This window comes from Lontra canadensis, unplaced genomic scaffold (assembly GCF_010015895.1).
Source record: "Lontra canadensis isolate GAN:19392208 unplaced genomic scaffold, GSC_riverotter_1.0 scaffold3, whole genome shotgun sequence".
In the NCBI taxonomy this organism is placed as follows: Eukaryota; Metazoa; Chordata; class Mammalia; order Carnivora; family Mustelidae; genus Lontra; species Lontra canadensis.
Window position 1 is genome coordinate 6,428,032 of NW_022630997.1, and position 26,614 is coordinate 6,454,645.

The 26,614-nt window shown below is 46.6% G+C and overlaps 1 protein-coding gene and 1 non-coding gene across 3 annotated transcripts in view; both read right to left on the bottom strand.

Annotated features, from left to right (window-relative positions):
* Nucleotides 1–1,562: 1,562 nt before the first annotated feature.
* The window catches only part of CASP7 (caspase 7), a 28,744-nt gene continuing 3,692 nt past the window's right edge, over nucleotides 1,563–26,614 (bottom strand). For both annotated transcript variants that reach the window (XM_032879580.1, XM_032879590.1), the window contains exons 2-7: nucleotides 23,776–23,885; nucleotides 4,774–4,910; nucleotides 4,288–4,416; nucleotides 3,353–3,528; nucleotides 2,837–2,966; nucleotides 1,563–2,129 (exon numbers count right to left, since the gene is read on the bottom strand). In XM_032879580.1, the coding sequence (XP_032735471.1) occupies nucleotides 1,906–2,129; nucleotides 2,837–2,966; nucleotides 3,353–3,528; nucleotides 4,288–4,416; nucleotides 4,774–4,910; nucleotides 23,776–23,885 (906 nt within the window). In that variant the 3' untranslated portion in view covers nucleotides 1,563–1,905. The remainder of the gene's footprint in view (nucleotides 2,130–2,836; nucleotides 2,967–3,352; nucleotides 3,529–4,287; nucleotides 4,417–4,773; nucleotides 4,911–23,775; nucleotides 23,886–26,614) is intronic.
* On the bottom strand, nucleotides 21,126–21,264 carry LOC116858559. Its single transcript, XR_004380940.1, has one exon. It is a non-coding gene; the product is annotated as a U4 spliceosomal RNA (small nuclear RNA).

Here is a 26,614-nt window from a genome sequence, read left to right on the forward strand (position 1 = left end):
CCCAAACCCTGACACTTGGGATCTTTAATGAAGCCTACGAGGGGAAGAACTAGAATGCTGTAATTTCTACTTTCAGTTACAATGCTTTTAAGCCCATTTATTTCTACGAGAGGTTCCTTTAGTAGGAAAGTCTGTTTTCCAAAGAACGGCTGGTGAATTCTGAGAACGGTGGGGAGGATGCTTGTTGATTCTTGATTCATGATCTGCACTTAAATTTTGTACATTTGGTGTATTTTAGATGGCAGGAAACCAGGGACAGATTGAATAAACTGGCCCTAAATTAGCTTTCTTATTGAAACAAGATAACTTCTACTTCTCTGATTTTATTGCCAAATTAATAAATGGTAGCCCATGGCAAATAGCTTTCTAATTAACCCTTTATGTGAAGAATTTCAGCTTCCAAAGGGACTGACTTATTGCTGTATTCGTGTTCCAGCTTCAAAAGAGACATGAAGTATATTTTGTGTGGAGATGAAGTCAGTGGGGTCGATTCTTACCATGTTTTTCCATTTTTCCACTGCTATAAAAAACTTTAGAAGGAAAGCAAACTGAGCAGGTTAGGAATTAAGCAACCAGATTTTAATCAATAAATATGAATATCTGTGTGTTAACCAGTTATTGGGCCAGAATAGAACTGTCAAAAATTCAAAAGGTAACCTTGAAAACAAAGTGCAAAAATCTTTGCCATAAACTTTTCCCCCATAGAGAATTAGAGGCAACAAAAAAATTTTACTCAGAATAAGGATTGGAATAATCTAAAAAGTTCCAGGTAGATTTCAAAGCTAAAAAAGATTATTTTGCACATAGTGGGCAATACGAAGATTATCTGACAATTCCATGAATAAATTGAAGGGAGGAATTGTTGCACATCAGGGAACAGGATTACTTATATTCACATTACGGGCCGTTTTGATATGCGTTCCTTGTTCCTGCCCTGCCTCACTAGGCTTTGCTGTGCTCTCTATTTGCAGGAAATCACATTTCCCAGGGTCCTTGCAGCTGGCTTCCAGGTAAGGCACAGAAGGAAGACTCAACGGCGGGAGAGATGAAGGCAGGGTATCTCTCCGTATCTGATCCAGCTGGTCTTGCCTCATCTCAGGCCAGAGCTTTGTCTCTGCCATGGCTCCAATTCCCAATTCTTGGAGGTCTCAACTCTCACCAGGCAGCCCCCATGACCCTTCCGGCTCCTGTGGGCTACCCCAGTGTCTGGATCGAGGGGACCACACCTTTTCATAGTTCTAGGTGATCATAGATTCCTTTTATTTGGCTTCTCTTTTACTATTTTTGTAGGTCAATTTCCTCTGTTAAATTCCTTCTATTGAAATACCTAAAACGGTTTCTGTTTTCTATCCGATACATATTAGAATCACGAACATTCTACCCCGCGCGCCCCCCCCACCCCCGCTTTATCTGGGAAGTTTTGCATGAGAATCTGTCCTAAGCCAATGAAAAATCGCTCAAATCACACTCAATACCCACTTTCTGCAACACAGGGGAATACAGCCTGCTTTTTTTCAAGCACTGGAATGCTCTGGGCCAGGTAGACCCTGTCTTCTGTGTCAACACAATCATGGTGGACACAGCCAAAAGTCTGTGGAGGTTGTTTCTGTTGTATGTACTAAGTGGGACAACAAGGAGAAAGACATGAACAGAAAACTAGTCTTAAGAAGAACTGACAAAGCCATTGAATGGATAACATTGTAAAAAATAAAAAAATCTCCAAAAACCTTAAGAATGTAAGACAGCACCAGAAAGTTTCCTTCCTGTTGAATCAATAAATGTTCCTGAATTAAAATCCTTTAGAATTTCCAGGTATTTCAAGACCATTAAAAAAAAAAAAAAAGACTCATGAACAAATGATCCATAGCTTTTCTGCTTGAGTGCATCCCTGAAATAGTTATTTTTTCAGAAGTAGAGTTCCTTGGTGAGCATGGAGACCACACATGAGATCTGCTTCTTCTCATGGAAGTGGGGGTCATCAGACTGGGACTCGAAGTGCCTGGCCACCCTGTTGTTCACCCTGGTGAGGATATGCAAGATCTCCAGGCTCTTGCCATGCTCGTTCAGAGTGGAGCACAGGGCCTGCACAAACCAAGACCCACTTCCTGGGTTCCTCCATGAGTAATAGCCTTCAACAAAATAGAAAGGAGATGATCAAATCAGCTGAGCTGGCCGCTGCCCCACGTGCCACCTAGAAGGAGCTCGCGGTGTATGGGACCTTCACACCTGCTTTTCTGAAATTATCTTACTCTTCTCTGCATGCAAGTTCCCCGTGAGAATTATGCTGTGTGCATGGAGAGCAAACATCTTGGGTTTAGAAGGCTGCATGAAAATGCCCAGCCTAAGTGTTCTTGCACAGATAAATATGAAACACCTAAGTGGGCAGGAGACAAATGGGTACATGGAGCGGAAATGCTTGAGAAGCACTCTAGAACTCCTCACTGCCCTTTGCGTGGGGGGTAGGGGGGGAGCTACTTTCTAATCCAAGCCTCAAGAGAGGAATTTGCAGGAGAGAAGAGTCACAGAGATGCGAGGTTGCTGGCTTTGAAGCTGGAGGCGGGGGACAACAAGTCAGGGAATTCTAACATGCTGGAAAAGGCACAGATGTGGATATCCCCCCTAGAGCCTCCAGAATATTCCTTCTGGGATTCTCGTCACCCTGCCAACCCATTTGCAATTCTGGCCTCCAGAACTGTAAGATAATAGGCTTGTAAGGTCTGAAGCCACTGCATTTCGGGTAATTTATCACTGCAGCATCAGGAAACCCATACAGCCCCCACCCTGCATTCTGATGGTGGAGTGCCCCTGTCTGGTTCACAGGCAATGGACCTGATACCTGGAACTGTAGAATAGGCGAAGAGGAAGTCAGCTTCAACGGGGATCTTATATCGAGGATTGGCATCTGTGTCATTGATCGGCCCCGAGTCAGCCTGGACCCCGTCATCGAGCTCTGTCCCCCGGCAAGCCTAAGTACCAAAGCAGAGATCACTTCCTGGAGTCAGGAATAGGGACATGCAAGCTCTTCATGGCTGCGTCCTGGTGCCTAGGGATCCACTCGGTGTGCCCTAGTGGCTCAATAAGCATTCGATATAGAAATACATAATGAACAAAGCTTGTGTCAAATTAGCAAGCAAAGCAAATGAAAATATCGCAGTGTCTTAAAGAAACCCTCACAAGCACTGATCTGATGCAAACAGAGGTGCCAAGCACAGCAGGGTAGAGAAACGAATCCTAGATTTGCAAATCCCAACTGAAACAGTGCGTATGTCTGTAAAAGTGCTAGAACCCGTCACTCTGTCATCGCTGTCATCTTTTTCCTCTTTTAACGGCACTGGCTTTGAAAAGGGATTACCTGAATGAAGAAGAGTTTGGGTTTCTCTAGAAGGCTTCTGCATCTGTCCCCCCTAAAATGGGCCGTCAAGTCCTTTATTGCTGTCACACCATCTGTCCCATAAATTAAATTCTCTTCTCCGTGGCTTAGCAAGATGCAGGCGAAGCAAGCAGAATTTCTGTGGTCCTCTTCAGAGGCTGCGAGCAAGCAGTTTGAGGATGGAAAGATTAAGATGTAAGTCCTTAGTGGGATCTCCAAAGGGTTCTCCCTCCCAGCCTGGCAGGGGCAGCCGACTGTCAGACAGGTGTGCAGGGGAAGGAGCACCTCTCTGGAGAGAAGGAAGCCCAGTGGAGAGAAGTTAGAGACAGGGAGAAAATCTAGAATTCTCACATGGCATGAAACCTAAAGGGGGCTGCCTGTGTGGGAGGGGTTCAGGCAGCTGCTGGGAGGCAGCATGGGGGCAGTGGGGTGCTGAATGGGCACAGCCCTGGTCTCTGTTAGGTCCGAGACACCAGGCAAGTTACGTTGCCATTTTGTGCCTTAGTTCCCGTCTCTGCAAAGTCTGTTTAAAACATAAACATCTGAAATATAGGGAGATGATTAATCTCTCTCTGCCACCAGGGAAAAGCTGACACTTCCACTCCATTCTGGACAGAAAGACACTGACTTGTTCCTTCCCTATGAATTAGCTTTTGGAAATTGAGACTGCTCTGTAGATACCAAACCTATCCTTTGCTGTCCTACTTGCTGATTTCACCTGTTTGGGGAGCGACTGCAGTTTCCTGAAAAGGTCTCAGCCTTGGCCAGAGTAGCCCAGAGGAAGGAAAGGCTCCCAGGGCTGAGATTGCTGTGTGCCAAGCTGCCCTCCAGAGACCCCTGGCAGGCTGACCCTTTCCCAGACAGGGAGGAGGTGGGCGGGGCGGGTAGGGGGGAGCGGGGAGGAGGCAGGCACGCACCTTGCTTCAGCAGGTCCTGCATCTTGGCACAAGAGCAGTCATTATGGACGACCACATCAAAACCCAGGTTTCTGAAGCACTTGAAGAGAGCCTCGGCATCTTTGTCCGTTCCATTGCGGACGCCCATGCCTGTGGGAATGAAGGCCACGGTGAGCGATCCCTGGCTGAGAGCGGCCTGCCAGCTGCCTCCTGTGTGGGCGCTCAGCACAAGCCTCTCGGGCTCTGGTGTCAATGCTCGCAAGGTCATAGTTTAAATGAGCAACTGCGATAAGAAGCGAACTCCAAGGAGAAGGTCACTCAGCCTGCCCACGGAAGGTGAGCCTTTCATGGCAACTCTGCCTCAGTCAAAACCAACAGCACACTTGGATTCTTAGCCCTTCGGTCGAAGTCCCACATCAGCTAATGCACGTGGTGGGACCTCAGACTCGAAGCTCCTGATGTCCCTCATGCCTTCTTCCTGGAAACCTAAGTAGCATCAACACTGACCTGTCTTTTTGTCGAAGTTCTTGTTGTTTATGATGATGCACTTGCCCACCTTCTTGAAATTCATGTTATACTGGTATGTAGGCACTCGCTCCTGGGCTGTCTTGATTGATTTCCCGGGGTCATTTTTCTTCTTCTTACTGGGGAAACAGAAAGCCAGTCAGGGGCTGTGGGAGATGTGGGGACAGGAATGGCCTCCTCCTGACTCTACAGTGAGCATGGAAGGGGCGCCCAGGAAAGCCGGAATCCCTGTAAGAACAGGCGTGAGGGGGGCAGACGGCTCCCTTTAAAAAATCATCGTATTTAAAACGAACAGGATCTCCTCCTCTGTTTCGTCAGCTGTCGGAGAGAGGAAGGCTAAAACTGCAGCGCGAGGAGCTGCGCTGACACGCCCACCGGCACTGCAACAGGGCACCGGTGACCCCAAGAACGGCACCTGCCACCCTCCCGCGTAGCTGCTGGAAACCGACGTTGTACTTCCACTGTGGAAAACCGGCAGAATCTACCCAAACTGAGTTTAAACACATCCTAGGACAGAGCAACTCCACTCCTGGGAATACATCCTTGAGTGGAGCAAACACGTTTGCAGAAAGGACACAACTACGCATGCGCACAGCGGTGCGGTCCAGCAAGGACCCCCATCCGCAGGTGCCCCAAACGTCCATTCCCAGTGAACAAGCCGCTGAATACGCACGTAAGGAGAGACTGAGTTATGAGAATGAGCAACCATGGCAACGCGGACCCAGTCTCACAACGATACTATTGAATGAAAGAACCCACACTCAGAACACTATTACCTGAGGTTAGACACGGTTACGTTAAAAAGGGGGGAAAAGGAGCAGCAACTTAAAGAAAGTAATCCCCTTCCAATCTCCTGACAACCACTGTCCAGTTTACCAAAAGTCTGGCACAGAGGCTGGAACATGCAGCATCATTGAGAGGACACAGAAAACAATGTCAAGTGTGAGTGGAAAGCCGCCGTGCTGGTCGTCCATGGGAATGGAAACGCCACGAGAGAAAAGATTTTTTTTAATCTGTTCTGAAAAATTCCTGAATCCCCAATATCTAGAATAGTGCCTAGCATATAAGTTGTTCCATAATTTTTTTTAATACACTACAGACCAATATCCTTTATGAGTACAGATGAATTTATTTATTCATTTTTTTAAGAGAGAGAGAGAGCACGCAAATGGGTAGGGGCATCTTTTTAAAAGATTTCATCTATTTATTTGACAGAAAGAGCCAAAGAGCACACGTTGGGGGAATGGTAGAGGGAGGCAAGCTCCCTGTGGAGCAGGGAACCTGATGTAGGACTTGATCACAGGACACTGGGATCATGACCTGAGCTGAAGGCAGACGCTTAACCAACTGAGCCACCCAGGTGCCCCAAGAAGGAGAGTATCTTAAGCAGACTCCATGCTCAGCGTGAAGCCTGATGCAGGGCTCAATCTCATGGCCTTGAGATCATGACCTGAGCTGAAATCAAGAGCTGGATGCCCAACTGACTGAGCCACCTGGGCACCTAAATGCAAAAATTCTTGAGAAAATATTAGCAAGCCGAATCTGGCGATCTATGAGTAGGCTTATTCATCATCACCAAGTGTGACCAACTTCAGGAATTTAAGGTAGTTTAACATCCAAAAATCAATTAATGTAATCCATCACTTTAATAGACAAAGATAAAGGACAAAAACCAAATAATCAGCTCCACTGATGCAAAAAAAAAAAAAAAGCAATTGACAAAATTCAATACTCTGTAATGATAAAAATGCTAAATAAACTAGGATTACATTGGGTCTAACTCAATCTGAAAAGGGCATCTATGAAAAACTCACAGATAATATCATCCTTAATGAGGAGACACTGAATGCTTTCCCTATAAGGTGGAAAACAAGTCAAACATGCCCACTCTGGCCGCTTCTGTTAAATACTGTATGAGGGGCTCTCGTCTGGGCAGTTAGGTTAAAAAGATGTGTTCTAGGAATGAATGCATCCAGTCTTGTGCCCTCATTTTACAGACATGGAAACAGGTGCACAGGACGGTAGGGGTTGTTCAAGGTCAGCCAGGCAGGGATGAGCAAAGTGAGACCATGAGACCACCACATGGGCCTCAGGTGATGTCAGCCTCTCGAGTCGCCCCACACCCCAGAGCATTTGTAAGAAGACCTGTCCGCCACTGTTCCCAGATTCTCGTCAAACGTTGGAAGGAGTAGAGTGAAAATAAAAACTCAGCTTGTTACCTGACAAAGGTGGGCCTTTCACCCTGAGTTTCGCTGAACCTCAGCTGTAGTTTCTCAGAACCTCTGGAAGGACGTGGCCTTTGCCTCCGCACCTCCTACCTGGGTCCAGGTCACAGTGTGGCTCTGTGGGTCCAATCTCCAGAGTGCTTACTGCTGTCTTTCAACGGCAACCCCGCTCTATCCTCCACTTCTCTAAGGCCAACTGTCTTCTGTGACATCATCTGATGTCTAAAAGAGAAACAATCTCCACTTTCTCCAGATTTTTCCTCCCTACCCTTTCTGTCATGTTTCTTTCCCCAGGGAGGCCGCACAAATGAGCGCTGGGCTGGGACACAGGCATCTGCCCATGGGACCCTTCACAGAGCCCTGACCTTCTCTCCTGGAAAACAGAGACTTCTGTGACCCTCGTGGAATGACGCAGTCGATTTCGTGGGCAGGAAATACTCTCGTGGAGTCCTCTCCCTCTCCTGAGCCTCCATAAAAGCTCAGTGGAGATGCATAGCAGCAAAGCGAGCTTCTGCAGTGTTCAAGGACACACCATGCACGGGGGAGCAGGATTTACTTCTGAATTCCCTGACAACGACCCATCCTGACAGTGCCCTCTGTGCATGTGGAAAATTATCTGTATGTGGTCTTTCACATGCACATAAAATCTTCAGTTTATGCCTCTGAAGGAGGTGGAAGTGGCTCCATTGTACCCATTCTATAGGTTATAATAACCGCTAACAGTGGTCAGGGCTTACGAGGGACAAGGACCTTGTTGAAATTCTGCCTGCATTTTCTCATTGCCTCTTGACAGGTCTTTAGCTAACTGAAGACCACTCAAAGACCCTAATAAGACTAGGGCCAAATCTAATAGGCTGGAGGTCTTTAAGAGATAAAACTCTACTTCTAGTAGTGATCCAAAGGGGCACGTGCACCCGAATGTTTATAGCAGCAATGTCTACAATAGCCAAACTATGGAAAGAACCTAGATGTCCATCAACAGACGAATGGATAAAGAAGATGTGGTATATATACACAACGGAATACTATGCAGCCATCAAAAGAAATGAAATCTTGCCATTTGCAACGACGTGGATGGAACTAGAGGGTATCATGCTTAGCGAAATAAGTCAATCAGAGAAAGACAGCTATCATATGATCTCCCTGATATGAGGGAGAGGAGATGCAACATGGGGGGTTAAGGCGGTAGGAGAAGAGTAAATGAAGCAAGATGGGATTGGGAGGGAGATAAACCATAAGTGACTCTTAATCTCACAAAACAAACTGAGGGTTGCTGGGGGGAGGGGGGTTGAGAGGGGGGGGTGGGGTTATGGACATTGGGGAGGGTATTTGCTATGGTGAGTGCTGTGAAGTGTGTAAACCTGGCGATTCACAGACCTGTACCCCTGGGGAAAAAAATATATGTTTATAAAAAATAAAATTAAAAAAAAACAAAAAAACTCTACTTCTACCTTCTGCAATATGAATTATTCTAAAACAAACTGTACAACAACACCCAAGTAAGAAACTCACTGTGATTATTTTAAAGCTGCTGCCATCAGCCCATCCACAATGATAAGCAAAACAAAACTGGTGAGCCTCTTTTATAAGAAAAACTGGCTTGGCTATAAGTTACATGAAACAAAAAAGGACTCCGCTTCTATTAGAATAGATTTGGGAGGTAAACTTTTTTTAAAAAGGAATACAAAAGGGGAATAAAGATATATACCCTTTAAAGAAAATACTTTCCATGGCTACAAAAAGTACCTTAAAATTGAATATGAAATGTGATTCTTATTCCTGGTAAACATTTCAAAAGGGAGGGAATTCCCTTACCTAGCCTGCCCCTATCTTGAACTCTCATTTTTCAAAACGAAATAAAGTATTTGCTTCCTCTTTCTGGATTTCAGTCAGTCAATATTTATTTTTCCTTCTAACTCAGAGCTTTTTGCTAAACCCAGGTCTTCCCAGACCACAGATGTGTCTTAGGGAGCAGTCCATTCCATCCCCCTGAACTCGTCTTCCTAAGAGGCACCAGCCTGGGGAAAACACCATCTGTAGCTTAACTTTGGGGAAGCAACGCCTGTGATCAGTTTAAAGCATGTAACTGGAGAGACAAACAAAAGGAAGAAGGGATGATCAAGATGCAGAAAGCACCAGGAAAAAAAAAAAAAAAAGTGGACCAGAGTCCACGACATAAAAGATACATTCTGCTAGGATCAGAGTCCAAGTCTGCCGTCTACTGCTAGTTGCAAGGCTTCTGAGCACCCTCTCCTGGGTATTAGGGCCCTTTCTGTTCCACTTTCCCTTCAAGACCCCACGAGAGCTGTGGCTTCACTTACATTCTGCTAATTCTGGCTGCAAGGCTGCTGCAGAGAAAGAAGTATTGCCTCCCATTTAGGATGAGAAATGAGTTCCGAGAGGCAACTGTTTTAGGGCAGTTGCTGGTGGCTGCTTCTGCATGCACCTGGGGCAGTGGTCTGGCTTGAGTATTTGTCTTGTGCGTGACACCTCACGCTACCTGGAAACACGTGGGACTGGCGAGTCTTGTTCCTTTCCCCCCTGCTGCTCTTACTTCCAATCGTCAACCTTAAGAGCATGCCTCAGTTAAAAGACCTGGCGGGCGGACAGGACTTTGTCCAGCTGGCCACTCCCATCAGGACCTGAAGGACAGGTGTAAAGATCTAGTTCAGCCTCTGCTTCCTGGTTGAACCACGCGGGGGAGGGTCTTTAGTCCGGATAACACAACCCTGCAAGAAAGCATAAGGAAGTTCCCTGTGTCCTGATGTGGGATAATTTCCAGGACGCAGATCAAGCATGAAAGAAAACAAAGGGGCAGGACAATGAGAATAGTATACTACCCTTTGGGGAAAAAAAATGAGGGGAAAATACCGTATCTTCATGTTCGCTTATATTTGCATAAAGACTCTTGAAGGGTCACATAATGGATAAACCCATTAATTCCAGGGCTGGACAGCTGGTCTTTGAAACCTGGTTCTACCACATAGCTGAGTGATCACGGGCAAGTTACTTAACCTCTCTAGGCTTTGCTTCCTCCTTTGTAAAAAGGATAAAATTATATCATCTGCTTCACAGCCTGTGAACAAGTTGATATTCACAAACCATTTAGGACAGTGTGTGGTCTGCAGTCAACAGTGCACAAATGTTATTGTTATTACTAATGGTATTTGTTGTATAGAATAACGAGTGGCTACCCGTGTGATGGGGGCCGGGGCAAGGACAGCAGGAAGGAGGAAGAACGTGACTGTATTTCTTTTTTAGTACATGTGAATCAGTTATTGAAAAGGTTAAAATACAGATTACTTAGTAGTTAAAAATCACCTGCTGCAAATGGATTTCATTTTCTGGCCTATTTTGAAGATTACTGGATTCATACTTTTTTGTGCTACTTGTTCCAAGGGCTCCTAAGAGACCCCGTGATTCTGTGTTTCACTGTGATTTCACGTGACTTTATTCTCCAGTCTTCTGAGCTTCCTCCTCTTCTGTGCCAGTAACAACGGTGTTAATAAATACAGTCACAGTAAGTACCACTTTGGAAGACTCACTGCCTTGTACATATGACCCCGTAGGTCTTTCCAACAACTCTGTAGGGTATTGGCCCAATCCCATAGGAAAAGATGACACGAGCTTACCTGAGTACACAATGCCAGACTGGGATGAGAGCCCAGACCCAGTCACAGGCCCAAAACCAACTCCCCTATTCCAGCATTTCTTGCCTCTGTTACGATCCAGATTCCAGGACCTTGGCCTAGACGTAGAGAATCAGAGAGTCCTAGAGATGCCCACACCCTCCCTCTGATGTGTGAGGGCCTTAGCACTAGCCTGTCTTCCTACCACTCGGGCCCTTTTTAAAAAAAAAGATTTTATTTATTTATTTGAGAAAGAGAGAGAGAGCGTGAGCACATGGTGGGGAAGGGAGGAGCAGAGGGAGAAGGAGAAGCAGACTTCCTGCTGAGCAGGGTGCCTGATGTGGGGTTCATCCCAGGACCCCGAGATCATGACCCAAGCCAAAGGCAGACACTTAACCGACTGAACCACCCAGGCGCCCCTGCACAGGCCCTCTTGACTCTAAAATTTCACGGCTGAGCCCCATGCTGGGCAGAAGAGTCAGCTGGCCCTCTCCTGTCAAAGGCCACTTCCCAACGTGGGCGCAGCCTTCAGGACCCTTGATTTGTGGCCAGAAGGTCGAAGCAGGTACACCTTGGGAAGCACGGCCTGTGCATGGTGCCCGTCGGCAACAGCGAGACTGTCTGCAGGTCACGTGTGTGATTTACAATTTCCTGCAAGGTCTCCTGGGGGTGCCAGGCAAACAGAATGGGGGGGCCTGCAATTACTTGAACACCACAACCGAAATGCTCCCAGGAAGTGCCACCTCTCTTCTGCCTCATTTGCCCAGTGTCTGGAGAGTCCCCTGCATGGCCTTGGTGGCACAGTAACCGAGAGTCCAGGGCGGGAAGCTTTGCAATCCCTGAGCCAGCAACTCATGGAGAGTTACTGTCTGTTTGGAAATCAATTGCTGGAGCCAAGCAGATCCTCAGATAAACAACTGCTGTTGGACAGGGGCAAAGGCCTCTGGGGCTCCAAAGAGATTGTGGTCATTAATTAGCCATTGCAGAAAGATGCCAACAATCCACAGCATGGCAGGCTCGCCCGGGGCTGGGGAACGAGAAGGATACTAAGAAGCTTTCAGGGATTCCAGATGAGCCATTTCTTCAGCTGGTGACCCTCCCCCAGAGACAAGATCTTCTAAAAGTGGCCACTTTCACTGCCTTGAGTTCAGAGGACTTTTCTGCAGAAGATCCGGGAACACGCGTGCATGGCTATGGCACAGTCCGCAAAAGGGAAGGTGCGTGGAGCTTCTTTCAGGACTAGATCGATGGAAGCGAGCCCTTCCCCTGAATCTGACCAACGGCGCAAACGGTTCAGGAACCTCTTCCCATTTCCCTATGTCACCAGCAACAAGGATTGTTAATGTCTGTGTGATGCTTTATGTTTTACAGAGCCTGTTCAAAATCATTATCCCACTCATCCTGCGAAGGAGGGATGAGAGATGTGCAAAGACACAGCAAATTAAAGCTGGCCATGGTATTTTTTTAAGTCAGATTCTAGCATTTCGGGTTCTACTGCTCTCCATTCCCCGACCCCTTCTCCTCTGTCTCTGCTAATTCTCTGCTGATAAACCCAGCTTTTATCTTGACCTTTTTCACTTTCTGAAGACTTTGGCTGAGATTACCGTGCTGAGAAGAAACACAGGATTCTTGTTTTGAAACCTGCTATTAATTGCAAGGCTCATGATAAACCAGAAGAGTGAATTAAAAGTTCCAAATCCTCTTAAAAGATCCTGTGTTTCACAATTGGCTACAGATTTAAAAAAAATAAATCTGGCCGTGAAATCACTGTTCTTAGGGCCAGATAAGCAAGACTGCACTAACCAGGACAGGCTCGCTGAATGACTTAGCAAGTGTTTTTAAGTGTGCCCTAAAATGCAACAGGAAGTTCATGTACAGCCATGTTTCCTAACCATCTTTCTCGTTTCTCTGTGCTGCCTTTCCTCACCCATATGAGCAAGGACCGTTATCTTCTCTTCCCAAACGTATTCAGATAAGCTCAAATATCGCCTAGAAACACAGATCAAGACAGCATTGATTCTCAGGAAGAAACTAGATGACCCTCACTTCTTAGGTTAGAGACCCATTTTTTTGGAACCTCAAATTCCACAGTGCAAGGCCAACTTAGTCAATTCAACAAAGTCAGGAGGCAAAAAATTACAACCAAGCTCTGATGGTTGTTTATATAAAGAGACGTCCTTGAAGAGCCTACAGCAACTTGTACCAGAAAACATTACAGGATTAAAAATACTCTGCCTCCTTTACGAAGAAGTAAAAAGCCTCAGAGAGTGCACAATGAATTTTTACAATCCACTCTGGGTGTGAATGTAATTTTCCCCATCACCGAGTGGATAAATACAGGTTTTATCCTCTTAACAGATCCCCTAGGCTGCTCGAGATGTGAATTATACCTTTCTATATTTGGAAGGGGATAGAAACATGCAAACCTGCTACTGTTTATTTTCTAAAGCGTCTCCATGAATAGGATCCCCAGAAGCTCTATCTGTTTGCAGACATTCATCAGCAGGAAAGTAAACACACCACCAGGCACACATTTCCCCAGGGCTGTTTCATTCGGAACTAGAGCTCTGGTTTTCGTAGCTGCTTTGTCTAAATATTTTTGGGATGATTCATTCATGGTTTCAACATCTGAGCGGCGGGTATCCCCGACACTCCTGACATACCCAGGCACACAGCGAGGCAGAGAGGAAAGGAAAGAGTGAAGGTGGTACCTCGTGTCTCCATCCGGAAGCACCCCCCTGTGCATCAGAACTAGGCTTCGTCCGGCAACTATGGGCAGTGAGTTTCCTTCTTCTCTGTAATAATAAAAACTCAACATGCTCGGGGCTCAGCCGGGGACAGCAGACTGGCACAGCCCGCCCAGCCCTGAAGGCCCGTGACTGAATCAGCAATGAACTACAGGCTGGAGTTTTCCATGGGACCATTCACACTGGGGCTGGGAAAGTCACACTGGCCTCCCCCTTCTCTGCTGACCGGCAGAAATGCCCGGGCCCACACTGATGCATCCTCCCTGCCCTGGGACAGCTCCCTAGTGAAAAAGTGACTTTCTAGGAGCATGGGATCCGAAGGGTGGGGGGAACCCCAAACGTCCACAAAGATACCACCAGCAGCACCATCTGTAAGAGTGAAAACACGGAAAGAGGGGAATGGCTGAGCAAGAGATTGTCAGTAGAATAACACACCGCACAGCTTTTTAACGTGATGAGCATGCAAATGGGGGTGACCCACCAAAGTGCCCGTCTACAAAAGGTGGCAGAACGGCAGACAGAAATGGCAAAGTATGTGAAATTATATGCAAGTAAATGAACAAAAATAGGAGGCGACTCTGGGATTAATCGGAGATCAAATTCTTTAGGCTATCTTCGTCCTTATAGAAGTACTCAAGGTATTAACACAAATAGTAAAAACGAAAGGCTACAGAGGCAGGCCAAACACCTTAATTTTCAAATAAGGCAGATAAACCTTTTTCAATGGTCTTGAATAAAGTGAGTGATCCAGGAGTTCCTACCCCTTTCCCATCTCACCCATCCAAATGCAATGAGGAAAATGTGAACACATGAAAATGAAACAAATGGTTTAACGATGCTTTCCTCAACTTCCTGGTTCAAAGTCACGGCCAGGGGAAGGCGTGGAGCTCAGCACCTGCTACCCCTCGGCAAACTGAAACATTTGCCATCCTCAGGTCTGTGAACAAAGGGAAAAACATCTCTGTACATTCTTTTCTGAAACGCAAATTTGCAAGCATACACCTACTTTGGGAAACAAAGTTAGTTTAAAATAGGCTGGGGAGAAAAAGAGTCCTTCCCCCAAACTTATCCACGTGCACATTTCCCTCCTCCCCGCAAACAACGAAGCACAGAAACCTCTGACAATAAAAACTGATAAAGGGGCACCCGGGTGGCTTAGTTGGTTAAGTGACTGACTCTTGATTTCGGCTCAGGTCATGACCTCAGGGTGGTAGGATCGAGCCCCACCTTGGGCTCTGTGCTAGGGCTCTCTCTCCCTCTCTCTGCCCTGCCACCCCCTGCTCAGGCATGCTCTCGCTCTCTCTCTTAAAGAAAAAGGAAAAAAAAAATTGATAAAAGAGTAAAAAAAAAATCAGCCGGGGGTGGGGGGGGAATCCAGGACAGGATTCCCTTTTAAGGGCCTGAAACTCATATCTGCATTATGGCTACAGGCTCCAGAACTTAGAGTGGCTAACAGGACCCAGCCTGCACTCTGACAAACTCATTGCATTTATCCTTTCTGCCTTCAGAGGAACGGCAGACTCTCCGTAACAGAAGCATGCCAGGCACAACACCCTGAGTTCTCCAGTGAGCTTTGGGTTTGAACATGCAAGGCCACACTGTGCCTCTATTACTTGTGACCACATGTGCCCCAGAGAAACAAGAGGCCTTGGTTTCATAGTATTCCTTCCTTCTTGCCCTCCTTCCTTTCTTAACAATTTTAATTATTTATTTTAGATGGGGGGAGGGGCCAGAGGGAGAGGCAGAGAGAATCTCAAGCAGACTCCCTGCTGAGCTTAGAGCTGGACACGGGGCTCGATCTCATGACCCTGAGATCATGACCTGAGTGGAAACCAAGAGTTGGACGCTCAACCGACTGAGCCACCCAGGCGTTCCTCATAGTACTTCTCTATAACTAGACTTGCTTCTAGAATAGTGATTTTTTAAAGATTTTATTTTTTTATAATTTTATATGTCAGAGAGAGAGAGAGCGTGAGTGAGCACAAGCAGGGAGAGCGCCAGGCAGAGGGAGAAGCAGGAGCTGGATGCAAGATTCGGTCCCAGGACCCTGAGATCATGACCTGAGCCGAAGGCAGCCGCTTAACCGACGGAGCCACCCATGCATCCCTAGAACAGTGTTTTAACATTTTCATTACTATGAAAACCGGATCATTGACTCGCCTTCTTCATGTGTTTTCTTTTAACCCTCCAGCTCACTTCCCCCTTCTAGGAGAGCAATGACCTAAAATAACTGGTGGGATTCTCCATGTGTGGAGCTTCAAAGTCTCTAGATCCTGTGACCCTGTTTCAGAAGCGTGGCTCTCTGCTCCTGTAACGGGCACTTGGCTCTCTTTATCAGAAAGCCCATCGCCAGCCCTGCTGGAACGCGTCCATCCCTCAGCTGAAGTGAGGCAGAAAGGGAGCAAGTTCAATGAAGAATTAAATCTGCTGATCCACTTGGGGAGGAGAGAAAAACCGCGCTGCCGGGGGATTAATGCGGCTGGAAAGCTCCGCGCCACCACGGTCAGGACTGGCGCTCGAAATAAGGGGCGGAGGACTGGACCCCAAGTTAGAGCTGGGTGTTGGGTCCGGTCTTGCTGGGTGACCGTGGGTAGAGAAAGCACTTTATCTCCCTGGTCTTAACTTTCCTTGACCATTAGAGGAGGGAATTGGGAGACTTCCCATTTTCAGGAGTCTTCTAGTTTTAACATTACAATGGGAGGATTTCCTCCCCCTCAGGAAGGATGTCGGTTTCTTCTTCCTCATCACTCCGTTTAGCAAACTGACAGTTACTTTATTCAAGCCTCACAGAAAATCCCAGGGGTGGGTATTCATATCCCCATTATGCAGAGGAGAAAACTGAGGCTCAGAAAAGTCAAAGGACTTGCTAGTCCCTCAATGAGTGATTGGGAGGCCAGGACTAGAACCTGGGACGTCTGCCTCCAGACCACCCCTGCAGTGTCATTACCGCTTCAAACACAGCACTGAACCCTGGGTACTGTTTATATACACATTTGGGAGACAGGCATCTGGTATTCTATCACCTAGAATTCAAAGACTTCCTTTATGGAAAAGCCAACTCCTTGGGTTATATTTTAACATTCCTTTTTTTTTGGGGGGGGGGGCTGGGGGCGGCCAGGCATCCCTGGCTCTCTTTGAATCAATGGGTGTGATGGAAAGAGCTTTTGCTTCATTTGGAACACACTCTTTGGAATGAGCTAACGGTCTGCTATCTTTGTCCTTTCCTCTAATTCCAAAGCATCACTTCTCCTGAAACACCCCCTCACCTCCAAATGAAAAGATAGGCCACCTGGATCTTTCTCATAGTTATACAAAGAACACGTATTTTCACGGGGATCTGTTTACATATAACACTTAGCTGGTGGAGAAACCCGAGAGTGGCAATGAAGGAGAAAGAATTAGAAGCCAGTGGCTGTCACTAAATACACCAGAGGAGCACAAAGGCCGGCGCACAGAGGGGACACCAAGCAGAACGCCCGTGGGCTCTGAACCAGTGCCTCAAAGACTGGGAGTTTATCAAGTTTTGAAAATGAGGCTTTTCTCCTGCCCCCTTGGCTCGGGGAATAGAAGGATAAACAACCACCCACCCCCTGCAGGGAGGCAGAAGTTTCCAGCAAGATCCCGGGGAAATTTGAGGGTGTGAAATGTTTGCTACTTTGCCTTTTATTTCCTTTAGCAGGGAGGGGAAAGGAGCCTCTGATTTCACAGCTCAAGTGTGCCCCAGGGAGGACCTGCAGGAAGCTGCCAGGCCGGCCGGTCTTGGACCCACCTCCAGGACCCCACGCATCCTGTCCAGGGGCCTCCACGCACGTTACCATGCTTCAAGGCCCAGCCTATCCTCACTTTCACGGTGGCTTGGCCCTGACAGGCCGGCTCGTCCTGTCCTCTGATAACTCCATTTTCAACTCCTCCGGCCCTCCCTCCTCCTCCCTCCCTGCCCCTCCCTGCCTCCACAGTTCCCAGTACACTACCATTCAGCAATTAGCTCTTTGTACTCATTTCCGGAGCCATGCCTAGGCATTCAATAAGAACCCGAGTTCACACCAGGGCAGGGACAAGGCGGTGACCTTGGATGGTGGGTACCCCTGGGCCGGGTGCTAGGGTTTCCTTTACCTTTACTTCAAGAGGAAACCCTCTTCGCCTGCACAGATGATTCTAGAACTTGTTCCATAAACTGGTTCATAACGAACACTGACGGCGCATATACTGATTTCTTTGAAGTCTTTTCTGTTTACAAGTCCAAACACTTTGACTCATTTTAAATTAATATCTCGAATATTTTTCCTTTGTGGTTTCCTGTGTTTTCCAAATGTTCTTCAATAATCAGGAAATTAGAAAACATTTTAATAAGATTTTTTTTTTAAAGTAGAGTTAAAGAACAGCCAGGTATATACCCAGAGCCCACGGAAGAGAAATAAAACAATGCTGTGATGCCATCTAGTGGCACTGAGGCGACAAAGCCAAGGTAAGTCAGAGCTTGGGGCCAGTGAGTCCTCCTTGGCACTGGGCGGTGGGGGGGAGGGGACTTCTTTTTTGTTTCCCCAAATCCTTACAGTCGGAAGGGGAAGGCAGGTGTCCTGAATTAGAAATGGGCAGGGGGCACCACTGTCCCCCACCCACTGCCTTACCAGACAGAATTCTGACACCTTGGAGAAGGGAGCTGGGGACGGGATGGGCTGGGGGGGGGGGGGCTCTATTGCGGGCAGGAGAACCGGAAGCAGCCCGGATGCTCACACACTGGCAGATTCGCTCTGCCGTCTTCACGTCCCCCCCATGAGTTAAATTCAGCAGAATTTAAAATCTTAAGACACAGAGCTGAAGGCACAGGGTGTTGACGCTGTCGACCGGCCAGGTATGCCCATGGACACCCACCCTTCGCGGCAAATCACATTGTTCTGAGTCTCACCCCATCTCAGGCCAAGTCACTGGCACCACCCAAATCTGTCACATGCTCTCGGGCAGCGAAGCCAAGGCAGCAGGAATGTTCAGGGAAGCGGTGAAAGGTGGCAAACGCTGGTGCCCTTCTGTCATTATGACAATAGAAATAGGGATTTCATCTCCTCTTTCTCTAGCCAGAGGACTCAGGGGTCACCACATGACTCCAGTCTTCCGTGGAGTTCAGGTGCCACTTTCCTCAGCATCTCTACTCTTCCTCCTTTTGGTCACAAAGTCCCGTTGCTTCTACCTCTTGCCACCTAAGGGGTCCAGCTGCTCCGCTCCACCTGCCGTATTCCACTGGCAACAGCCCCCTCTTCAGGACCTGCCCTGCACTGCAGCTTATCCCACTGAGCCACCCAGGCACCCCTAAGTCAATCTACTTCTTAAACTCTTTCATGATTTCCTTGTTTTTAGGATCGATTCCAAATCTTTAATGTGACTTACAGACAAGCCCTTCTAAACTCTGGACCCTACCTATTTCTCCGGTCTCCTCTTCTGGGGTACCTGCCACACCCCACATTCCTGCCAGCATGCATCGCCCTGACCTTACACACCTACACCCCCCTTCACCACCCTCCTGCCCCCATCAAGTCTCAGCACACATCACATCTCCCAGGGAAGCTTCTTTCACCCAAGACCAGGCTATGCCTCCTTTTCAATTTTACTCCCCCAGCGCCCTGCTCTGCCCTGCTGACCACCACCCTGCCTCGGTTACCTGTTGCATGCCTGCCTTTCCAGCAGGAACGTGAATGTCTGGGGCTGGGGTCATGTGGGTCTTGTTGACCTTGTTTCCAGCTGCAGCTCTGGGCCAAACACAGAGCCTGATTATGTTAAGGCAGCAGCAGGCGAGTGCAGGTTCAAATTCACTAATCAACTACGGGACTTGGTACAAGGGGCTTAACTTCTCACTGTTGCTCCATAGATATTTAATGAATGACTGAAAGAATGAATTAGTGACCCAAAATAGCACCTGACATGGTTAATTTTATTCATTTATTTAAATACTTCACTTATTTATGAGAGAGAGAGAGAGAGAGAGAAGCAGGCTCCCTGATCAGCAGGGAGCCTGATGATGTCGATGATGTCGGGGCTCCATCCCAGGACCCCTCCAAGGACCCCAGGATCATGACCTGAGCTGAAGGCAGACTCTTAACCGACTGAGCCACCCAGGCACCCCCTGATATGGTTAATTTTAAAGGCACATGAAAGAACCTTCCATCTTAAGTTAAAAAACAAATGAAAGGAAAAACCTAAATTTTAAGGGTTCATCACAAATTCTGGAAGAAGTTTATTTGAATTGACTGCCTCCTTGGCAGGTGGCCTGTGCCTCACATAATACAGGATTTGGGTTTGATGCCCCGCGAAGGCAGAGAAAATAAGCAACTAACAATTCACAGCCTGGAAGAGTAAGACATTAAGTTGCCATTTACCGTAGCAAAGTATTGTTTGCTAATTCAATAGTCATGTCTTGTAACCCATACAAGGAATATAAACAGCTTCTAAATCCCTAACATGACTGACAGACAAGCCCTTTTAAAATCTGGCCCCTGCCCGTTTAATTTAATTCAAATATTTAATTGGAAAATGGAATATAATTCAAGTATTTTGCAAGGATAATTACTGTTTATTTTGATAACATGAAGCTTGAGGTCAACGTCAGCCATGCTATTAAAGAAAAAAGGTAAGCACACTAGAATACAGAAGACTATGAAGGCTTATTGACCTTTCCAAAGGCTGTAAGGGGGTTAAAAAAAAAAACCAAACCAAACCCATATTACAGACTGTATCTATTTTTGCAAAATGATGCACCTGTAAGGCAGAGGTCTTCAAACAGGGCACTAAAAGACCTTCCAAGGGGTGCAGACATAGGCAGCTTTAAGGAAATGATCAGATCCTCAATTTCCATATGCATTTTTCCTAAAACTTGTCTGCCTGATTTACTGCCTATTCTCAGTTTCCTATCTCCCAATATATGAAAAAAGAGCAGAATCTCATCCATCCTAATTACTAGATAATGTCAAAACCTCCTTATCCTCTAACAAACAGACAATTCAAGTATCAGTATCTGTGGGTCTCCTTGGATGAGGCACCACGATGGGCTTCCTATTTGTGTTAAGAGTCTAGAGAGGGTGAAGGATGGCATTAGAAATGGGGCTGTTGGGGGACACACTGGGCTGTTCCAAACTCAATTATATGTTTAAAAATATACTAACAAAAATATGTAATATAGTAGAATGGAATGGGAGTGATGTGGTTTTTAATATGACTTTGATTTTTTTATCCCCTGATTATTTCCAAAGACTATCACTTTTGGGCTAGAGTTCTGTGACAGCAAAGCAAATAAACACTGGTTCAGGGAGGTAAACACAGCACGTTCTTTGTGCCTTTCCTTCCTCCTTCCTTCCCTCTCTCCCCGCCCTACCTACCTCCATCAATCCATCCATCCATCCAACCTTCCTTCCATCCATCCACCCAACCATCCACCCACTATCCTCCAAGAATCAGAAACATGGTTGGCTGTCATAGGGATACCTAATAACACATTTGCTGAACTGAAAATGGTATCAGACCTTTACTGGTTGCAAGCAAATCTGGTGAGTCCAAGAAGGACTGGCTTTGTCAACTAGAAGACAGAACAGACATTTTACCTAAGTGAACGAGCTACATTTGCAGCTCCAAGGTCTTAACAATGAAATATTTTAAAAAGCAGATAGTTTAAAATAAACATTTACCAAAAAGGAGGAAAAAAGGATATCAACAAATGTTTAGCATTGCTGTAATTATCTTATCTCTGTCAGGAATATCTGGGGTTACATAAGTTGCCTCTAAGTAAAAAGGAACAGGTTTAATGTACAGTTTTGAGAAGTTTTCAAGTAGCAATAATCGTGCCTCAGATAAACCTCATTGGCTACGATACTGCCACTGTGCAAAGCTTTTAGAGAAGTTTTGATGAAGCCTTCTGAATGTACTTCCCAGAAAGGAAAAAAAAGTAAATGTTTCTAAGGGCTGAAGAACATTCCTTTTGTAAGTCAGGTAATTTCTAATCATTCTCAATGCAACTGCAGAAGGAACTAATTGATTTGTCAGTTTTTGGCAGAGAACTCAGAAGGAATTCAAAGAATTAAGTGGCATTATTAGAGTAGAAGGCTGTCATCCCATGTACTTATTCATGGTTTCTCAGCGCTTCTACCCCTAAAAATGATAAATATGCAAAAGAGGGGATATGGGACTTCCTTATTCTAGCAATGACTATTTGTCCATTTATTTGTAAACTAGTTTTTAAAAGCCTGATTTCCCATAAGTTGCAATTTAAATGCAATTTCTATGTATTATTGTGATGAAGAACAATTTTATAGCACTGATGATTTAGCAACATTTTTGTTTGGACCAACTGTGAATCAGTAATAGCCAGGACAGAAACTTAGTCTAGGAGAAATTATTAGTAACTTAATATAGGAGAAATTTCATTTAATACTCCTGATGCCTGGAAAAAGGCCTTATAATTTATGCATCTGTTTACGTGCACAGCTATATGGTACAGAGATTCATGATGAGGCGAGCAATAAAAGACTTTCAAGCAACTACATCCATTACAGCAGAATAAAATACTGTGTGGGAGGGGAAAACAAGAGTTTGAGGAAAAAAGAAACAACAAAAATTCTAGCTATTAAAGACCGTTTGCTCGTGTCCATTCTTAATGGAGAAATGCGGTCATAAAACGCCTGTGGACGGGGCACCTGGGTGGCTCAGTGGGTTAAGCCTTTGCCTTCAGCTCAGTTCATGATCTCAGGGTCCTGGGATCGAATTCTGCATCAGGCTCTATGCCCAGCAGGGAGCCTGCTTCTCCCCTTCCTTCTGTCCAGTCACCCCACTCACACACACAGACTCTCTCTTTCTCTCAAATAAATAAAATTTAAAACAACAACAACAAAACTCTTGTGGATTTAGATTCCACTGTATACACATAAACAAGTGATTTTTAAATGTCAATACTTACAACACACCACTGGTTTTCATAATTTCTGGCAAGTATACCACGAGGCTTTATCAAGCCTTGTGAAATGGCCATTACACAGTTCCTCTTCCTTTGTCACAATAGGCAACCCGCTTCATCCAAAGCCTCAAAGAGTTGGGAAAACTGAAATATTCTCACATCATTTGCAACTATTTGACAAGAAATTTCTGTGTCACCTTAAAATGGATGAGTGCATGTGTAGTTCTACAAGATCACTTTGCAGCTACGTGAACGAAACATCTGATGGGCATTGTTCTAAGGGGCTTGGGCTTGCACTGGGGAGGGGTTTAGCTTGGATGGACTGATCTGATGGCTTTCAAAATTTTTCAGGGGTTGGAGCTGTATGTTCTGATCATTTTCTCAGGTATTCTTGACCCTAAATGGCTACCAAGGCCGGTGGAATTCGGGTCCGGGATGTTGGGGCCCTTCCCACTTTTTCGAGTCTTGTGTGGGATGGTAAGATCCCAGAGTCTCTCCAGGATGTTGCAGGGAGTCAGGCTGCCCCTCATCACCAACTCTTCCCCTCCTGAGCACTGCTTGGGAGCACTCCCTAACCTCAACTTTTATCTCTGTCACTGTTCTTCCCAGGTGGGGTCTGGCTTAGGAGATGCCCAATAGTCAGATGCGTCTGACCCACAAAGCACTCTAGCTTCTGGCCAGGAAGCCCTACCACCTGCCATTCCATGACCAGGGTTGAATGGAGTAAGGGACCCCTCCTCTCTGTCCTTGCAGCCCCACGTTTAACTGGAAAGCACAGTAGAGCTGTTGATGATGCTGGTACTGTGTATGTTCTAATCTCTGTCATCAGAGAGGCAAGCTAGCAAACCTCTTTGTGCCTCAGTTTCCCTACCTATTAAGTGATGATAACAACAGAACTATTGCCTGAGATTGTGAGGGCTACAGGCAACACTGAGCCAGCATACAAGAATGTAATGAAAGAAGCTATTATTCTTAATAAATGCAAAATTTAGAATTTTAGAAGTGAACTCAAGAAAAGACAAGGTGAGAATCACTAGACAGGTGGCTTCCTCCATTGGAGTGCTACCCTAAAACCCCCTGTCCCGTGTCCCTGGATTCTGCTTTTCAGCCAAACCTGGCCCCAACTGGCAGCAGCAGCCCATAGACTCTGCCGCAAAGGAGGTCGGGGGCAACTCACCTGGGCAGCTCCTTACTCCTGGGCAGCTGCTGTCCAGAGGCACAGCCACTGAGCAGGAAGACTCCCCCGCCCCAACCACCAAGTCTGGCTTGCTCCCAGAGACAGGGAGTGCACACAGGCTTCCTAGTGTTGTCACAGACAGCTGGCAGGATTCTGTGCAAATCTTCGAGGCGCAGCATAGACCTCTGGCCCAGACGATCCCTCACCTGGGCATGTGTGGCAATGGCAGAGACACAGCAGGCTGAAGAGGCCCAGGCCGAGGAAGGAAACTTACCTGAAGAGTGACGGGACAAAGGAGGACCGGTCTGGCTTGGCATCAACCGCATCTGGGCTGCCTGTGTCCCCAGCTGCCTGCTCCACACCACAGCCTTGATCGTCTGCCATCTGGAAGGAGAAAAACCAACCACAACCAACATCACTAGCCTCAGGATATTTCTAAGCAGCACTCACTAGTGACACAGGTTTTAATTAAGCTGGCAGGTGGGCCACCTTGCATATTTAGGCTCCGGGGGAATCGTGCACCAGCAAGTCATTCAAATACTTGAGCACCAGCTTTATTTCCGGCATTGTATTAGAGATGGATGAGACAGCAGCAAAGGAAACAAAATCCATGCCCTCGGGGAGCATCGCATTGGGCCTCCATGGCCTCCAGGATTTTGTTAAAGGTTCCCTGTGTAGGAGAAGCTGTGGGAGTTTGGTCAAAGTTTGTAGGACAAGAAACTCTCCCCTACATTCCTGACAGGTTATAAGGTGCTCATCCTCTTCCTGGCATCACTCAAACCCAGTTCAAACACAACAGCAACCTGGGGTACAAAGCTGTTTGTATCAGATTCTTTTATTTACATGGTTGTTCCAGGAGAGATTTCCATAAATTATTCTCCCACTCAAGAATCTTCAAGAGAGCCATACGATCTAAAAAGTTCAACTCTAAACCCATCTCCTTGAATTTTAAGACCCGTCTTATCTAGTACTGGTGCCTGCAAACTACAGCCCACCACCTGTTTCTGCAAATAAAGCTTTATTGGAATTCGGAGATACCCATCTGTTTACATACTGTCGGCAACCAGAGTGGAGCAACCGTGGCAGAAACCATGTGGCCTGAAAAGCCTAGAATATTTACTAGCTGGCCTTTTCCAAAAAATGTCAGATCTCCTACTAATCTACTATTCCCTCTACTTTAAAGAATAAAAAATAACAGTAAGAATAGAAACTGACTGGGGCACCTAGTGGCTCAGTCTGTTGAACGTCAGCCTTTGGCTCAGGTCGTGATCTGGGGGTCCTGGGACCAAGCTTCGTGTCAGCCTCCCAACTTGGTGAGGAGTCTGCTTCTCCCTCTGCCCCTACCACCTGCTCATTCTCTCTCTCAAATAAATAAATCAAATCTTAAGAAAAGAACAGAGACTTTATTATTTACGTGGTAATTGATTTGTGAGCGCTACCTTATTTAACACTTTCGATAATGCTGTTAGACCACCCCCGTGATCACTGCTTTTTGAGATGAGGTAGGCGAGGCTAGAAAAAGTTATCTAGCTTGTTCTGGGCTACATAACTTCTATCTGAAGCCAGCAGTAGGCACCCCAGAGCACCCCCCACCTCTACCATTATGCCATGCAGCTACTCAGTGTCTTTAGCTTATTATGCTCATTTCAGGTTCTGTCTTTCTGGAAGTCACCACCCACATGTTTGCTGGACAGGACATCTCTGCCCAGTGCCCAGCTTGCTACTAATCAGTCCTCAGAATTCAGCTAAAATGGCAGCACCACAGGGCCATCTGCCTTGAGGACACCTATCGCATCAGCTCCCCCCACCCCCATCCTCTTTATTTGTCTTTTGTTTTCACTCTGCTTATTGTTTAGCTCAAACAAGACAGTTCTAAGTTCATCCCAGCAGAAGCCCCCGACACACAGAAGGTGCTTACTGAATAAATATTAATTGACTGGAGCGGTTAGAAACCAACGGCCCAAAGGAAAAGAATCAGCTAAAAGTGACGCAGCCAGTTGGAAGAAGAGGCATTGTCATGTCACCCTGCAACTTCCCTTAGGGGTGAACTGGAGAGTGAGGAGGGAACCAAGAGGGAGGGAGGGTCCCCCACTGGCTCTCTCCAAGGACTATGGGAAGCCAGGCGGCCATCTTGTTTCTCAAGACCCAAATCGAGCGTCCGGTTGGTGGCGGTTAGATTTTTCAGATTAGAGTGCAAAACTTTCTTGAAAACAGAGATAACCTCATCCCTGGATCAGAGAAGCATAAACCCAGGCATGCGGAAACACTCAATAGTTTTTATTTCATCCCTTTTATATAGACCGAGTTACTTTTCCATGGGGATTGTCCTTAGCAAAGCACAGAAATATTTTAAAAATTAGCAAGTTAGAGTTGGACAAAATCCATCAGAAAAGGACGCTACCTTCGGCATGTGGTATTTAAGCCTCAGGCCTTTTGCTGATGCTGTCTTCAAGGCTAAGTCTAGGACATACGATGATAAAACAAGGGGACCAGTATTTTAAGAAAGGACAACCCTAATCAAAACAGCTCCTAAGCAAGCCAGACATTGGTTCTGATGTTGGGGGAGCGCTGAGAAGAGTTTTGGTGATTCCTCTTCATTCATTCAGTGAATGTTTACTGGGGGTCTGGCACATCAGGCTGGGTGCTAGAAGTCAGGGATGCAGCTGCGGGCACGGTGACTTGGTGCTGCCTTGATGGGGCTTTGAGAAAAGGATGGCATAGATGTCACGCTGTGAGTGTGTCACGAGGAGCCACTATCTGTGGCCACGTGAGGGAACTGGACTTAGCCTTGGAGGAATTCGGGGAGGTTCTCAGGGGAGGGGATAGCTGACCTGAGGTCTGAGAAGGGGAAGCCGAGAGGGTGGGGACGAGGCTCTGCAGGCAGAGGGGAGCTGCACACATGTTACATCAGAGCAGGGGTGAAGCTGAAACTCCTCTTCCTTCCCAGCCATGTGGATGGGACTTTGGACTTCCCCACTGGGACATAAAATTCAGGGCTTTCCAGAGCTCTCCCTCCAAACACGAGGCCACAGGGGTCTTCTGTGTCTCCACTTCCTAGACAGTGGGGACAGCAAACGTTCAGTGACTTTCGGACTCCTATGAGGCTGGGTTTC